Source organism: Chiloscyllium punctatum, chromosome 21 (assembly GCF_047496795.1).
Source record: "Chiloscyllium punctatum isolate Juve2018m chromosome 21, sChiPun1.3, whole genome shotgun sequence".
NCBI lineage: Eukaryota > Metazoa > Chordata > Chondrichthyes > Orectolobiformes > Hemiscylliidae > Chiloscyllium > Chiloscyllium punctatum.
Window position 1 is genome coordinate 25,373,870 of NC_092759.1, and position 18,120 is coordinate 25,391,989.

General features: G+C 42.8%; 1 protein-coding gene across 7 annotated transcripts in view; it reads right to left on the reverse strand.

Moving 5' to 3' along the window:
- Positions 1-18,120, reverse strand: part of LOC140492664 (E3 ubiquitin-protein ligase RNF167-like) — a 125,811-nt gene that overhangs the window by 8,272 nt on the left and 99,419 nt on the right. For all 7 annotated transcript variants that reach the window (XM_072591707.1, XM_072591703.1, XM_072591706.1 and 4 more), the window contains one exon: positions 11,143-11,223. In XM_072591707.1, coding sequence (XP_072447808.1) covers positions 11,143-11,223 — 81 coding nt within the window. The remainder of the gene's footprint in view (positions 1-11,142; positions 11,224-18,120) is intronic.

Consider the following 18,120-nt stretch of genomic DNA (forward strand, 5'->3'; position numbering starts at 1 on the left):
CGGTCACAGCAACCCTCCAGTCAGAAAAGTAACCATCCACCACCACCCTCTGTCTTCTACCTTTGAGCCAGTTCTGTATCCAAATGGCTAGTTCTCCTTGTATTCCATGAGATCTAACCTTGCTAATCAATCTCCTATGGGGAACCTTGTCAAATGCTTGACTGAAATCCATACAGATCACGTCCATCACTCTGCCCTCATCAATCCTCTTTGTCACTTCTTCAAAAACCACACAGTATTTTCCCAGTGACATAAATAATTAAAATCATTTGCTCATAGTTAGAAAAAGAGAGGAGTGAGCATGTGGACCTTAAATGAAGATTGAACAAATAGGATTGTGCACATTCAGATCAGTGATGAGGTTTTGTTCCTGCAATTTCAAAATATTGTGAAAAGCTGCATCATTGCCTACATTATCGCCTCAATTGAAGAGATATTGTCCAGAATAGAAGGAAGTCCTGGAAAGTGAGGACAACATCCAGGGTAGTGAATGCTTTCAATATTTTGAATATAAAGAGGTGGCTGCACCATTGCTGCACTGGTGAATGAATTCACATCACTGAATAGAAACCAGCTTGTTTGCTTCAAGCATGGGGAAAGCTGCAAATTCAACCAATGACCAGCTCAGGCACTTCCCATGGCTTTTTTAGAGTCACAACTGATCCTTAGAAAGATGATACACAGATATAAAAAGGTACAGGATAAAAGAAAACAACCTTTGAAAGAGTGGATATAGCCCTTGTAATCCATTGATACAATATTTCAAGATATGCTTTAGTAGGCATTATATCAGAAACTGGTCAGGGGAGTGACTTGACCAAACCACCTGCAGACAGCTCAGTCAGTTCTCATGGGAGGGTGGCTGAATTTAAAAATAATCTGCCAGATTTTTCTAAAGTAAAGATGCTCAGAACTCCATACAGGCAATGGGCTTTGACAGCTTATGGAGGATTTTGAGTCAAATGCTACCCTGTCCGCAATTAATGACCAAAAATGCGCACTTTGTGGAAGAGGTCCATTGTCAGAATAAGGAAAACTGCTTATTGCACCCAACCTCCCTTAACTTCCCTATTCTTGGAGCATTGATGAAACTTGAACACAGTTTGTGGACTGAATGAGTAACCTTGCTGGTACACAGCTTTCAGCTATGACTCAGTGGGTAGGAATCGTGTTTGAGTAAAACAGTCATATGTCATTACCCTACTCGAGACTTATTTTTATTTCCACGTGGGACGTAGGTATTGCTGGCCAGCCAGCATTTATTGCCTGTCATTAGTTCTTGAGGTGGTAATGGTGAACTGCCTTCCTGAACTGCTGGAGTCTCCATACTGAAGTTTGAACCACAAAACTCTCAGAGAGAGAATGCTAGGATTTCAACTCAGCGACACTGAATGAATGGTGATATAGTTCCACGTCTGGATGGTGAGCGGCTTGAAGGGGAACCTGCAGGTAGTGGTGTGCCCGTGTATCTGTTGCTCTTGTCCTTCAAGGTGAAAATGTCATGGGTTTTATTGATTCACAGATGAAAGTAATGGGCCAGGCCAGTATTTTATGCTCATCCCTAATTGCCTGGAGGGTACTTAAGAGTCAACCACATTGTTGTGGCTCTGGAGCTGGCCACAGTAGGTAAGGATGGTGCACTGTTTAAGGATATTTAGTGAACTTATGCAGTTGAGCACAAAAACAAGGGATGGAATTGTCCCAGCCCATGAACAGCATGGTCACAATGGCAAAATTATGAGAGGTGTCATACGAGAGCAAAAAGGACCGTTTTACAACCAAGCGTTGAATGGTGAGACGATATTCTTGCTGGTGAGAGACCTAACTGTACGACTATTACTCATTAACATGGATTATGTAATCTTGCTTCATTAATATGCAGTTGCCAATTCTACTATTCATTAGATAGAAACTAGATGCTGAGTTTTCACAACATAAAAGAATGGTTCCCTGGTGATTCCAGCTTGCTGCTTACACCTCTGGACATCTACCTTGGACACCCAGGCTCCACCATCTCAGGACACACCATGCACAGTGACTGTGCACACTCCATATCCACAGACATTGGTATCCAACACATACCAGCATAACCGCACATCTCTGAATCACTTAGAGGGTGGCTCTGATTGGGATGCTGCTGCCAGGACACACTGCACAGATTGGATGAGGTTACACCTAATGGCTGATCAGTTAGTGATCATTCACTCTGCGTCCATCTTGATGCTCGTTGCATTGTCCTTTGCACTTTGCCGCCCTCAGTTAACAGGTTCACTATTTAAAAAATCGATTCACGGATGAGAAAGTGTCACGGACCAGGCCAGCAGTTTTTGCTCATCCCTAATTGCCCAGAGGGCACTTAAGAGTCAACCACATGGTTCTGGCTCTGGAGCTGGCCACAGGAGGGAAGGATGGCAGTTTCCTTCCCTAAACAAAATTAGTGAACCAATGGGTTTTTCCAGACAATTAACAATGGATTCATGGTCATCATTATACTTTTAATTCCCAAATTTTATTGAATTCAACTTCTATCAGCCACCATGTGCCATACCTGGGTTTCTGGATTAAGACTGAAGGGCCCGAATTCTGCAATGCAAAGGATTACAATTGTGAAGTAGGAAGGCAACTCAACGATAAGGGGGAGAAATGATACAGCACAGAAGGAAAAGGGCTTTTGAAGGTGGACTTTCTTGGGCAGTCAGAAGCACACTGAAAAGATGAAACACATTAGCCAAAATACAATCACCTGTCTATTACCTACTCATTTCATATCCTTGACCCTTAAACATTGTGTAGCACGAAGCAAGGATAGGCGGTCACTGCATTTGTAGTTGTGGCTTGGCAGAGCTACACACACACACACACACACACACACACACACGCATACACACACACACACACACACACACACACGCATACACACACACACACACAAACAAACACGTGCAGCTGATGAAGAAAAGTGAACATATATTTACAAACACGCAAATGTTTTTATAGGTGACACAGGTGAAATATCACTTTGTGTCTTCAGGCAGTCTGCTTTCTTTTCCATCCATGTGTAATTCAGTCTTGGGTTCCACAGTGAGAGTGCAGGGAGCCTTTCTACAGTAGTGCCAGTTGGCCTTGGAGCTTTGATCAGATGACTATGGGGCATTTGTAGCTAGACGGCACAGGCATGCTAAGTGCGCCCTGCTCTAAAGCAAGTGTAGACTCCTTGGCTTGAACTCCCACATGACTGGATGAGTACATGAATAGGTAGGGTTGAAAGGGATATGGGCTAAGTGCTGGCAAAAGGAACTAGATCAGTTTAGAATATCTGGTCAGCGCGGAGAGTCGGATTAAAGAGTCTGTTTCCATGCAGTATAACTCTATGGTAATGTCGACTGTCAGAGTGGAGGTGGAAGGCCTGGCCAACTCTAGTATATGCTGAGGCGAGCTGTTTGAGGTAGGGTAATATAAGTGATTCTTCCCTTGCCTATGGGAATTACCTTACCTCCTTATAAGAAATGGATACCTAAGCAAGCTCAAGATTCCCTGGGAGAAAAGCCGATCTGGATGATCAGCAGTACTGATTACAAATGGCAGAGCAGCTTCAAGGGGCTCAATGATACACTCCTGCTCCTATTTTCTACGTTTCTGTGTCCCCTATTGCTTGTACCAATGGAAAGAGTGACTGGTATGCAGGACTGTGTACATATGCACAGACTCTGAGTGCTGGATTTGGCTCCCCATGGCAGCTGTCAACATGGCCATTAGGGTAACCAGACAATCACAGCAGTGTCCCGGTGCTGCTGCTGCAGTCCTTGTATCAGATTCCTAGTGCTCCTAACAAACCTGCCTCAGATACCCAGATGCATGCCAATTAGATCTCTAAGTGCCAAAAGCCTTGCAGGCTGGAACTGAGTAGTTGCCTAGTTTCTGGCAGTTCTTCCTCAGCCTTTCCAAACAAAGAGACCTTGGAGTGCAGGTTCATAGCTCCTTGAAAGTGGAGTTGCAGATAGATAGGATAGTGAAGAAGGTGTTTGGTATGCTTTCTTTTTTGGTCAGTGTATTAAGTACAGGAGTTGGGAGGTCATGTTGAGGCTGAACAGGACATTGGTTAGGCCACTGTTGGAATATTGCGTACAATTCTGGTCTCCCTCCTATCGGAAAGATGTTGTGAAACTTGAAAGGGTTCAGAAAAGATTTACAAGGATGTTGCCAGGGTTGGAGGATTTCAGCTATAGGGAGAGGCTGAACAGGCTGGGGCTGTTTTCCCTGGAGTGTCGGTGGCTGAGGGGTGACGTTCTAGAGGTTTACAAAATCATGAGGGGCTTGGATAGGATAAATAGACAAAGTCTGTTCCCTGGGGTGGGGAGTGAGAACTAGCGGACGTAGTTTTAGGTGAGAGGATAAAGATATAAGAGAGGCCTATGGGGCAACATATTCACGCAGATGCTGGTACATGTATGGAATGAGCTGCCAGAGGAAGTGGTGGAGGCTGGTACAATTACAACATTTAAATGGTATCTGGGTGGGTATAAGAATAGGAAGGGTTTGGAGGGATATGGGCCAGGTGCTGGCAGGTGGGACTAGATTGGGTTGGGATATCTGGTTGGCTTGGACGGGTTGGACCGAAGGGACTATTTCCGTGTGATACATCTCTGTGACTATTTGGTGTATAGTTGTGGCAGTGAAGTGCTCACCAACAAGTGCTCCCAATTCTAAAGTAGCTAAGTGTCCCACTGAGGGGACAGTATCTGAGCTGGTGCAAGTACAGGAGTCAGCCTTGCCAATGCTTTCTCCGCAGGTGAGTGGAGAATATCTCACACTGCAGCCAACCTCACTGTAAAAACTGTGGAAATTCAACTCACGGCTGGAGGACATTAAAAAAAAGGTGTCTACAATAGAGGGAATGGGAGAGTCAGTCAGTAATGGACAATATTTCTCTCTTGGTTGCCATGGACATTTCTGCGTCTCCACAGAAACTTGCCAGCATGGTCCTGGATCGTCTCTCCATACAGGGTACAGGACTGAATGTCAGACATTCCACCATCCAATCTTGGCTTTTCTGATCCTATTAGGAGTTATTTCCTCCTGGAATGAGAGAAAGGGGGGATTAAGTGAATGAGTGGAACTGTTAATGCGATGAAGATGGGGGGCAAGTGGCAATGTGTCCCAAGTGAGTGAGTAGGCAGTATACCGAGCATTCAGGGTTAGGAGGTCGTCATAATCCCAGAGAACTATGAGCTGCTCTCTGATTGGAGAGATAGAGACACAACTGGTACTGGCTTAGCCTGAGGGCCACCTTGCCTGAGGTGAGGGGAGAGGTCGAGACTTTCACGGCAAGCTCAGTTGGTATTAGAAATGAACCCGTACTACTGGCATCACTCTGCATCGCAAACCAGCTTACCAGAAAATGAGCTAACCCACCCTCCATTCAAGGTAAAGTCACCACAGTAGCAGAGGACCACAGGCTGCTCTCGCATTAGAGAGGCACAACTGGTAGTGAGTTTAACCTGAGGGTCATCATACCTGAGGTGAGGGGACAGTTTGAAATGGTGGGACATTTATGGTGACCTATTTGATGCAGAAATTGCATTGTTGGTGCCATTCTGCAGCACAAACCAGCTGTTCAGCCAAATAGAGCAAACTGACCCACACTGGGTTAGCAAAACTGGGATGTGTGCACATCTGTGTGTGCGTGTCTGAGTGCGTGCATGTGTAAACCTGAGAGTGCATGCATATGTGTGTGTTTATATGGAGGAGTTGAGAGTGAGCAACGGAGGTATTACATACAATAATGATAGTAGGAGGTTATGAGAAAGGTACAGCAGCAGAGATAGAGTGACTGCTGCAGAAAGAATAGAGTGGCATTTAACCGAATGGTGCTGTCAGGTGCTTCCTTGGATGATTGAAACTGCAGCGACTGACATGGTAACTATAAACTAAGCTGGTACAGTCTAGTGTGACTATCTTCTCTTCTGGAGGAAAGAGGGTATCCTTCCTCTGCACTACCCCATCCACCAGGTCCTTTAGGTCATTGTCTGCAGAAATGCAGAGCCAATTTCTCCTCGTTTGCCAGGCCAAGGCCAAATCAATCAAACCGTGCAGGGCAATTCTGGATTGACAGTGACAGACCTGATGCATAACAGACCTTTTGAGATGGCACTTATGCCAGGAATCCCACTAGTTGTAAGTACTCCCAGTTATGACATTGGGTGAATTGAACTTGTGTTGGTTGATCCAGACATGGAATCTGGATAATAACGTGGGTTTCAGATGATTGCACAAATAAATCTGCTCAGCCTTGCAGAGAGCAAGTCTTGATGAAGCTCAGCAAAAATAACACTTTTTGAAGCTGATTTCTGGCAAAATTCAGCCTGTGGTTGACACGTTAGTGCAGTACTGATTGGATTCTGCATGAGCATTCATACAAGGAACAAGGCTAGGCTATTTGACCATTGGAGCCTGCTCCACCATCCAGTAAGATTATGGCTGATCTGATTTTAACTTGAGAGTACTGCACATCCCTAATATACTTTTGTGCCCTTGGCAATCAAGAATCTATTTATATGAAAAAGTTATCCTCTGTCTTAAAAATATTAAAAGAATCTGCATTTGTGGAATCAAATTCCAAAGACTCTCAGCTTTCAGGAAGAAGCATTCCTATCTGTCTTAAATGGGTGCTCCATTTTTATTTTAAACAGTTACTCCTACTTCTAGATTGTCCCACAAGTAGAAACATTCTTTTTACATCCACTTTAGACTCTTCTAAACTCCAGGGAATACAAGTCTACCCTGTCTAATCTTTCCTTAGAGAGAAATTTGCTCATTCCAGGTAGTCCCCTGAACTGCTGATGGAGGTGGTGTCTTTTGGGTGAGATGCTAAAGCAAGGCTCCATCCACCATCTGAGTAATATTTACCCCACAACAATGACCTGGCCATAATCACATTGCTGCCACCATGTTTCGACTTTACAACATCAATTTTGCTTCAGAAGTACTGCATTCAACATAAAGTGTTTTGCGGCATCCTGGGAGTAAGGAAGGAGTCATGAAATGCAAGCACTTTTTTTTTGATGATTGTGGACTTCAGAAAGAAAGAAGAAGGAGAACATGCCCTCATCCACATCAATGGAACAGAGGTTAAGAGGGTGAAGAATAATTGACAATCTGTACCAGACTTCCCACGTAGATGCGATGGTCAAGGCGGCACAACAGCTTTTCTTCCTCAGGTGCCTCAGGAAACTTGGCATGCTCATATGGACCTTCACTATATTTCTACATATGCACCACTGAAGGCGTAACTGTCTGGTATGGTAATTACCCAGGAGCGTAAAAAACGACAGAAGGTGGTGTACACAGCCCAGGTCCATCATGGAAGCTAACCTTCCATCCATGGACTCCATTTACATGACTTGCTGCCGCGCAAAGGCTACCAACATCAAGGACCCATTGCACGCCAGTAATACTCTCGTACAACCTCTTCCTTCAGGCAGAAGGTGCAGATCCCTGAACACACACACACACCAGCAAGTTCAGGAACTGCTACTTCCCAGCCATTATTAGACTGATGAACGGACTCCCTAGCCTCAAATAATACTGACCTTGCTAACAATGCTCTTGTCGTTTAGTGCACACAAATCCAATGCAACCTATATGCCTGAAGTCTCTCTGATCTGTACACTCTTGCTTACTATAATCTGCTTGTACTGCTTGTAAACAAAGCTTTTCCTGTACTTCGGTACACGTGACAATAAATAAATAAATCATGGCTGATGTTTCTCAATTCCATTCTCCTGTCTTTGACTTGCAACTCTTGATTCCCCTTGCTAACAAGAAACTATCCACCTCAGTCTTAAATACACTTAAGGATATGACCTCCACAGCTTTTTGCAGCAATGAGTTCTGCAAATTAGCCACCCTCTGACTGAGGAAACTACTCATTTCAGTTCTAAAGGGTCACCACTTCACTCTGAGGGTGTACCCCAGGTCCTAGTCAGTCCTAATCGTGAAAACATCTTGTCCATGTCCACTCTATCCATGCCTGTCAGTATTTTCTTTTTTTATATACATTTTTTATTGAAGAGCTTTTTAAAAATCTTTTACAAGAAATATAAGGAAATAAAAACCATCAGAACAGAAAAAACAGTACAAAGAACAAGGCTATAACATAGTACCATTGTTACTAAACAATCCACTATTCTACCAAAATAAACCTATCTACTTAACTAGAACTAAACTACAAACATATTGAATAAATACTAGCTTAAATTACATCCAAGTTACTTAAATTATATAATGTCTTACTACTTTGTTCTGTCTTACTCCTCACACCTCCACTGAGGCTAGTATTTTCCAAGTTTAAATCAGATTTCCCCCTCAGCCTTCTAAACTCCATCGAGTGCAGACCCAGAATCCTCAACTACTGCTCAAATTACAAGCCCCTCATCCCCAGGTCGCTAATGTATAGTGTGAATAGTTGTGCTCCCAGCAGTGACCCCCAGTGGAATTCCACTAGTCACCAGCTGCCATCCAGAAAAATATCCCTTTATAACTACACTCTGCCTTCTGCTAGGCATCAATGCTCTTTCCATGCCAGTATCTTGCCCCTGACACCGTGGGCACTTAGCTGCCTCCTGTGTGGCATCTTGTCAAAAGGCCTTCTGTAAATCCAAACTGATCACATTCGCTTACTCTTTGTCTCACATCCTCATGACTTCTTTAAACAAATCTAACAGATTTGTCAGGCATGAACTCCCCTTTGATAAAGCTGTACTGACTTTGCCCTATTTCACCATGTGCTTCCAAGTATTCTACAACCTCATCTTTACTAACGGAGTCTAAAATCTTACCCCTGACCAACGGCAGGCTAGTCAGCCTATAATTTCCTGTCTTTTTCCCCCCGTCTTCTTAAACGAGGTGTTACTTTAGCTATTTTAGAGGCTGCTGGGATCCTTCTCTACTACAGTGACTCCTGAAAGATCACCACCAGTGCCTCTACAAGTTCCTCAGCTATGTCCTTCAAAACTCTGCGGAGCAATCCATTTGGTCCAGATTATCTATCCCTTTCAGACCTTTCAGTTTCCCCAGTACTTTCTCTTTGCTGGTGGTCGCTACACTCATCTTTGCCCACTTTCTGATAGGACACCTTAGCTCTAAGACATTAGTCATTCACGTTTCTTTGGAGTGCAACGTTCAGAGGATACTAATTGGTGAAATATATATTACCAGTTTATCTTCCTTGCTAAAGGAAGGATGTCATTAAACTGCAAAGGGTGTAAAAAAGATTTACAAGAATGTTACAAAGACTGGACGGTTTGAGTTCTAATGAACTAGCCATTTGGATACAGAACTGGCTCAAAGGTAGAAGACAGAGGGTGGTGGTGGAGGGTTGTTTTTCAGACTGGAGGCCTGTGACCAGTGGAGTGCCACAAGGATCGGTGCTGGACCCTCTACTTTTTGTCATTTACCTAAATGATTTGGATGCGAGCATAAGAGGTACAGTTAGTAAGTTTGCAGATGACACCAAAATTGGAGGTGTAGTGCACAGTGAAGAGGGTTACCTCAGATTACAACAGGATCTGGATCAGATGGGCCAATGGTCGCAGGTAGATAGGATAGTGAAGGCAGCGTTTGGTATGCTTTCCTTTATTGGTCAGAGTATTGAGTACAGGAGTTGGGAGGTCATGTTGCGGCTGTACAGGACATTGATTAGGCCACTGTTGGAATATTGCGTGCAATTCTGGTCTCCTTCCTAAAGGAAGGATGCTTTGAAACTTGAAGGGTTCAGAAAAGATTTACAAGGATGTTGCCAGGGTTGGAGGATTTGAGCGACAGGAAGAGGCTGAATAGGCTGAGGCTGTTTTCCCTGGAGCGTCGGAGGCTGAGGGGTGACCTTATAGAGGTTTACAAAATCATGAGGGGCATGGATAGGATAAATAGACAAAGTATTTTCCCTGGGGTGGGGGAGTCCAGAACTAGAGGGGCATAGGTTTAGGGTGAGGGGGGAAAGATATAAAAGAGACCTAAGGGGCAACTTTTTCACACAGAGGGTGGTACGTGTATGGAATGAGCTGCCAGAGGAAGTGATGGAGGCTGGTACAATTGCAACATTTAAGAGGCATTTGGATGGGTATATGAATAGGAAGGGTTTGGAGGGATATGGGCCCTGGCAGGTGAGACCAGATTGGGTTGGGATATCTGGTCGGTATGGACGGGATGGACCAAAGAGTCTGTTTCCATGCTGTACATCTCTATGACTCTATGAGAGGCTGGGACTTCTTTCCCTCAGAGTGCCAGAGGCTGAGGGGTGACCTTATAAAAGTTTGTAAAATCACGAGGGGCATAGAAAAGGTCAATAGCCAAAGTCTTTTCAAATGGGTAGGGGAATCCAACACCAGAGTGTATAGTTTAGTGTGACAGGGGAAAGGTTTAAAAAGGATCCTGAAAGACAACTTTTCCACACAGAAGTTGACACATAATATGGAATGCGCTGCCAGGGGAAGTGGGCAGAGCTAGATACAATTACAACATTTAAAAGACATTTGGTCAGATACATGGATAGGAAAGCATTAGAAGGATATGGGCCAAATGCAGGCAAATGGGACCAGTTCAGATTAGGAAACCTGGTTGGCGTGGATGAGTTAGGCCAAAGGGCCCGTTTATGTGCTGAATACCTCTATGACCTCTAACAACCTGCTCTGCTTTGAAATTAGCACCTCATAGCAAGCAAAATATACCCAATCCTCTTGAAGAATTTATTCATGTTGTGATCAATGGAGTAGTGGGCTACAGATCTTTTCAGACACTAAATAGTCCAACAGTCTCATGTCCTTCTGCCCTCTCTACACAAACATTTTTTCAACTTGGGACATCATCTCCACGACTTCCACACAATTCTCTTCACCATCTGAATAATGGTGAGCAGGAAAGCAAGTGGATGAGAAAGACTGGAATAGAGAACACAAGGAAGCTTTATGTACAGTTTGACGTTCGACAGATCCAGGAAGCAGAAATGTTCTGGTAGCTAATATCAGCTGAGTTAACATATCAAGTATTCAGTGATTCATTGCTGTCAATCCACAGTTTGCTCCTCAGCACCCAGACAGTTTTTGCCACCAGCAGAACAAAGACTACACAAGTACAGAATTGGCTTACCATGTGAGCAGGGTAATATTCGAAGTTTGTCACCCTCCTCATACTCATCCAGACAGATTGCACAGACTTCATATCCATCCCCTGCATTTAAACAAAACATAATTAGAGTGTAATAGAACAATGAGTGACACTATTATTGAGCCAGAAAGAAATCAAAAAACCCAAAATTTGACTTCAACCACTCTCTCTATCTTTCAATTCTTAGTTTCTCTGAAGTAATAATCTTCTGCTTCAATAACTTATTTTGTAACTCTTCCCTTTTTGTGAAACGGAGAGATGCACGTCCATTTCTGATTGGCAGAACATCTTAAAGTCGGTGACATATTTTTGAAGTGTAATCATTTTAAAGTTAAGACTGCTGGATGTAGGTTTGCTCGCTGAGCTGGAAGGTTCATTTCCAGACGAGAACGGTGACAAACACTACATTGAACTAACAGACAGAAAACTAGCCAGCAGGATATATGAACATCAACTAGCCACAAAACAACATGACCCTCTCTCACTAGTATCCTTACATACGGATGAGGAAGGACACCACTTTGATTGGAACAACACACCCATCCTCGTGCAAGCCAAACAGAGACACGCATGAGAAGCATGGCATTCCTGGCATTCCAACCGGAACTCTATCAACAAACACATCGAGTTAGACCCCATCTACCACCCCCTGAGAAAAGGAACAGGAAAGGACATCACCACAGGAAATGACATCACCAACCCAAAGAAACCCAAACACATAAATAGAAAGCAGGAATCATCAGCAGTGCTTTGCTCAGAGGCCCACTGAAGATGTTACCTAGCAGGGTGACCAAATGTCTGGAAGTTAACCTTCCATCTCAACGAGCAACATCCAGAACCTCAACCTGAGCTATAAGTCTTCTCAAAACTCGTTATGACTGCTTTATACCTTATATTGCTTAGGGGACTAATCATGAAGGATTGTGAACAATGGATTTACTTGGAGTGGTCTGTTTAAGGGGTCATTGAAAAATCATATGGACGTTGAAGACATTTTTAAAACAAGATATGCTGTAAGTCAAATGACTAACTATGCCTGCTTATCTACCTGTTCACTCCTGCTGGAACTGCCTCATCTGCCTTCGCTTGTTATTCATCTGTTGACACTTTACTCACACCATCCGATACTTTTGAACATTTGCAGAGGCTTATTTTTCGATATTCCACTCACACCATTTGTATGATCTTTTGATCTTTGCCCATAAACATTGTGCCTGTGCACTTCTCTCTCACTTCACCTGAAGGGGCTCAGCTCTGAAAGCTTGGAATTTCAAATAAATCTGTTGGACTATAACCTGGTGTTGTGTGACTTCTGACTTTGTCCACCTCCTCCAACACCGGCACTTCTACATCAGGATTGATTTTAAACAATGCTGGTTTGGAGAGGTACTTTGCTGCATCTATTTCAGTTGGGCAAAAGTCTGCCATGAACAAGCGGAGTTGGATAGATCCCTACGAACCAGTTCATATCTTTTATTTCTGAAAAGAAAACCCTCTCGTTGAATAAAGGTGAAACCTCAAAGTTGCAATGCAGGGGCTTGCTATGCCTACAAGATTCCAGAGACAACTGTGCACAATTGACCTCAGATGATAGAATATCACAGTCAAAGATTCTGGAACATTCTACATTTTATTCCTTTGACTTCAAGAATAATCCATTTTCCCAAAATGTTTTTCAGACAGATAACCTCTATGGAAAATACATTTTCTTTCCTGTAAAGTTACTGCATGTATTTTGGAGGTATTAGAAGGATAATCATTTATATTTCTATATTATTGACTGTGCATGTTAACTCATGATTGAAACTTTATTGAAATAAGCTTTCTTTTGATAATAAATCAATAATTGTGATTATTAATAAACCCAGTTGATAGGTTACACTGTTTAAAACTTGATGCAGATAACACTCTTATTTGGTTATCTTAATCATTGGAAAAGTATTTTTTTATTTGATGTTGTGACTCATGGAGTAGTGAGACAATAATGACAGTACATTGTTGTAACTTCACTCATAAGGTGCAGATAGGGGCTCACAGTAGGATACACAGCAAGGAAATTATTTAATTGGAAAGCTAACTTTCAACAATTGGAAAAGACTAGAAGAAAATACACCATTATTATATCAAAAGAAATTAAGAGCTCAGAGCTGGAGTAGGAAATTCAGCCCCAAGCCCACTCTGCCATTTAATTTCACAGTTGATCCCATCTCAGTCTCAACACCATTGTCCTACCCACTCTCCATAACCCAATACTAATTAAAACTCTATCATCTCCTTAAATTTATTCAATGTCTTAGTAACCACTGTACTCTACTATAATGAAATCCACAGATTCAAGACCCTTTGAGGGAAGTAATTCCTCATTTCTATTTTAAATCTGCTACCTCTTATCCTAAAAATATGATCTTTGATTTTAGATTGCCACATAAGGAAACATCCTCTCTTCATCTATTTTGCCTTTGTTAGTTGCTAAGAGGGTTGCCATAATTGAGGTAATAGCACAATATTTGAAGCTGAAAGAACAGTGAGACAATTGAGTTGGAGAGAATTCAACTGCAGGTGAACAGGAAGGAGAAATTAAAATGATAAAACTCAAACTTGAAAGAAAGTCACTCCAGAGAGCACATATCTAGGATTAATGAAGCACAGCTACTGGGATCGCCTTCAACTTCTCGAAGGCTGCTTAGCATTCTGTTTATCATATCAAGTTTGTTTGCTTTTAGAACAATGCTGTGGAAAATTACAGTGGAAAATATCTGTCTTTATGGCAGAAAATATTTCAAACAGCTCATTAATATCAAAGAACACAGGAGGTTTTAATTTCAACCACCATCATTAGAGAAGCAGTATTAGATGAACTAATGGGGCTAGAGGCAGATAAGCCCCCTTACGCCAATGGTTTGCATCCCAGGATCCTAAAAGAGGTAACCACGGATATATTGGAGATATTGGTTGTAATGCATTGTAAATCCTTGAACTCTGGAGAAGTACCAGAGAACTGGGAATCTGCCAATGTGATACCCCTATTCAAGAAGGGAAAGAGGCAAACAACCCCGTAACTAAAGATCAATTAGCCTGACATCTACTGCTGGAAAAGCATTGGGATCAATTAATCATAGAGACATAGAGTATGGAAACAGACCCTTCAGTCCAACTCATTCATGCCGACCAGATATCCCAACCTAATCTAACCCCACTTGCCAGCACCCAGCCCATACCCCTCTAAACCCTTCCTATTCATATACACATTCAGGTGCCTTTTAAATGTTGTAACTGTAACAGCCTCCACCACTTCCTCTGGCAGCTCATTCCATACACGTACCACCCTCTGGGTGAAAAAGTTGCCCCTTAGGTCTCTTTTATATCTTTCCCCTCTCACCCTAAACCTATGCCCCTCTATTTCTGGACTCCCCCATCCCAGGGAAAAGACTTTGTCTATTTACCCTATCCATGCCCCTCATGATTTTGTAAACCTCTATAAAGTCACCCCTCATCCTCCGACATTCCAGGGAAAACAGCCCTAGCCTATTCATCTTCTCCCTATAGCTCAAATCCTCCAACTCTAGCAACATCTTTGTAAATCTTTTCTGAACCCTTTCAAGTTTCACAACATCCTTCCTTTAGGAAGGAGACCAGAATTGCATGCAACATTCCCAAAAGTGGCCTAACCAATGTCCTGTACAGTCGCAACATGACCTCCCAGCTCCTGTACTCAATACTCTGACCAATAAAGGAAAGCATACCAAATGCCTTCTTCACTATCCTATCTACCTGCTACTTTATTTTCAAGGAGCTATGAACCTGCACCCCAAGGTCTCTTTGTTCAGCAATACTCCCTAGGACCTTACCATTAAGTGTATAAAGTCCTGCTAAGATTTGCTTTTCCAAAATGCAGCATCTCGCCTTTATCTTGGATAGCAGTAACAGGATAGGTCAGAGTCAGCATGGATTTACAAAGGGGAGATCGTGCTTGACTAATCTTCTAGAATTTTTTGAGGATGTAACTATGAAGTTAGACAAGGGACAGCCAGTGGATGTAGCATATCTGGACTTTCACAAAGCCTTTGATAAGGTCCCACATAGGAGATTAATGAGCAAAATTAGGGCACATGGTATTGGGGGCAAGGTACTGACTTGGATTGGTTGACTGACAGGAAGCAAAGAGTAGTGATAACCAGGTCCCTATCAGAATGGCAGGCAGTGACCAGTGGGGTACCACAAGGTTCGGTGCTGGGACTGCAGCTGTTTACAATATACATTAATGATATAGATGAAGGTATTAAAAGTAATATTAGCAAATTTGCTGATGACACAAAGCTGGGCGGCAGGGTGAAACGTGAGGATGATGTTATAAGAATACAGGGTATCTTGGAAAGGCTAGGTGAGTGGACAGGTACATGGCAAATGCAGTTTAATGTGGATAAATGTGTAGTTATCCACTTTGGTGGCAAGAACAGGAAGGCAGATTACTATCTAAATGGAGTCAAGTTAGGTAAAGGGGAAGTACAACGAGATCTAGGTGTTCTTGTACATTAGTCAATGAAAGCAAGCATGCAGGTACAGCAGGCAGTGAAGAAAGCTAATGGCATGCTGGCCTTCATAACAAAAGGAATTGAGTATAGAAGCAAACAGGTCTTTCTGCAGCTGTACAGGGCCCTGGTGAGATCGCACCTAGAGTACTATGTGCAGTGTTGGTCTCCAAATTTGAGGAAAGACATTCTGGCTATTGAGGGAGTGCAGGGTAGGTTCACGAGGTCAATTCCCAGAATGGCAGGATTATCATATGCTGAAAGATTGGGGAGACTGGGCTTGTATACATTTGTGTTTAGATGGATGAGAAGGGATCTGATTGAGATGTATAAAATTATTAAAGGATTGGACACACTGGAGGCAGGAAGCATGTTTCCGCTGATGGGTGAGTCCAGAACCAGAGGACACAGTTTAAAAATAAGAGGTAGGCCATTTATAACAGAGTTGAGGAGAAACTTCTTCACCCAGAGAGTGGTGGGTGTGTGGAATGCTCAGCCCCAGAAGGCAGTGGAGGCCCAGTCTCTGGATACGTTTAAGGAAGAGTTGGATAAAGTTCTTAGAGATAATGGAATCCAGGATTATGGGGATAAAGCAGGAACAGGATGCTGATTGTGGATGATCAGCCATGATCATTATGAATGGTGGTGCTAGCTCGAAGAGCCGAATGACCTACTCCTACACCTATTGTCTATTGCCTATCTAAAATAAACTCCATCTGCCACTCTTCAACCACTGGCTCGTCTGATCAAGATCCTGTTATGATCTTAGGTAACCTTCTTCGCTGTCCACTACACCTTCAATTTTGGTGTCATCTGCAAACTTACTAACTATATCTCTTAAGACCAAATCCAAATCATTTATATAAATGACGAAAAGTGAGGACCCAGCACCGATCCCTGTGGCACTCCATGGGTCACAGGCCTCCAGTCTCCACCACCCCCCTCTGTCTCTACCTTTGAGCCAGTTCTGTACCCAAATGACTAATGCTCCCTTTATTCCATGAGCTCTAACCTTGCTAACCAGTCTCTCATGTCGAACACCTTACTGAAGTCTACGTAGCTCACATTCCACTGCTCTGCCCTCAACAATCCTCTTTGTTATTTCTTCAGAAAACTCAATCAAGTTCGTGAAATATGATTTCCCAAGCATAAAGCCATGTTGACTATCCCTAATTATTAAGGAATAGCAGAACATTTTGAAATTCATAATTTAATTAAGTAGTTAGCATGATTTTGTGAAAGGGGAATTGTGCCTGACTAATTTAACAGAGGATTTCAAAGAAGTCTCAACCAGTTTGGATAGAGGAGAAGTAACTGGACTTCCAGAAGGCATTCAATAAGGTACCTCATAAAAGGTTAAGTCATGAGCCCTTTGTATCAAAGGTAGCATATTGGCATGGATAGAGAATTGCCTATTTGGCAGGAAACAGCAAGTAAGATCTGTAACCAATGGGGTTCCACAGGGATCAGTGTTGAAGTCACAACTGTTAAAAATACATATTATTGACCTGGATGAAGGAAGTGAGTGTTCTGCCCCCAGATTCATAGGTGACACAAAAATAGGTAGAACAGGCAAGTTGCCAAGAGGACTACAAATGGTTTAGACAGAGGTTTATTGCTAAGTTAAGTGGGCAAAGATGTTGGTAAATGGAATATAATATGGAAAATGTGAAATTGCTCATTTTGGAAGGGAGGACAAAAGCACAGTTTTGTTCAAACAGAGAAAAACTGTAGAAAGCTGCGGCACAAAGAGAATTGGAGGTGCTTACAGAGTTAGTCATACAGCACTGAAAACAGACCCTTCAATCCAACTTGTCCATGGCAACCAGACATCCCAATCTGTCCTAGTCCCAATTGCCATCATCTGGCCCACATCCTTCTACATCCTTCCAAATTATATACCATCCAGATGTGCTTAAATGCAATTATCCACTTCCTCTGGTAGTTCATTCCATGAGTGAAAACGTTATGGTCAGAACCTTTTTAAATCTTTTCCCTCTCACCATAAACCTATGCTCTCTAGTCCTGGACTCCCCCAACCCAGGGAAAAGACCTTGTGTATTTACCCTATCCATGCCCCTCATGATTTTATAAACTTCTATAAAGGTCACCCCTCAGCCTCCAACGGTGGAGGGAAAACAGGCCCAGTCTATTCAGCCTCTCTCCATAGCTCAAATCCTCCAGTCCCAGCAACATCCCTCTAAGTCCGTTATGCACCGTCTCACATTTAACAGCATCTTTCCTATTAAATTGTATGCTGTATTCCAAAAGTGACATCACCAACATCCTATATAGCTGCAAGATAATATCCCAAGTCCTACACTCAACATTCTGACCAATGAAGGCAAGTGTACCAAAGACTTTCTTCTACCTATGATTCCACTTTCAAGGAATTATGCACCTGCACCTCTCGGTCTCTTTGTTCAAGAAC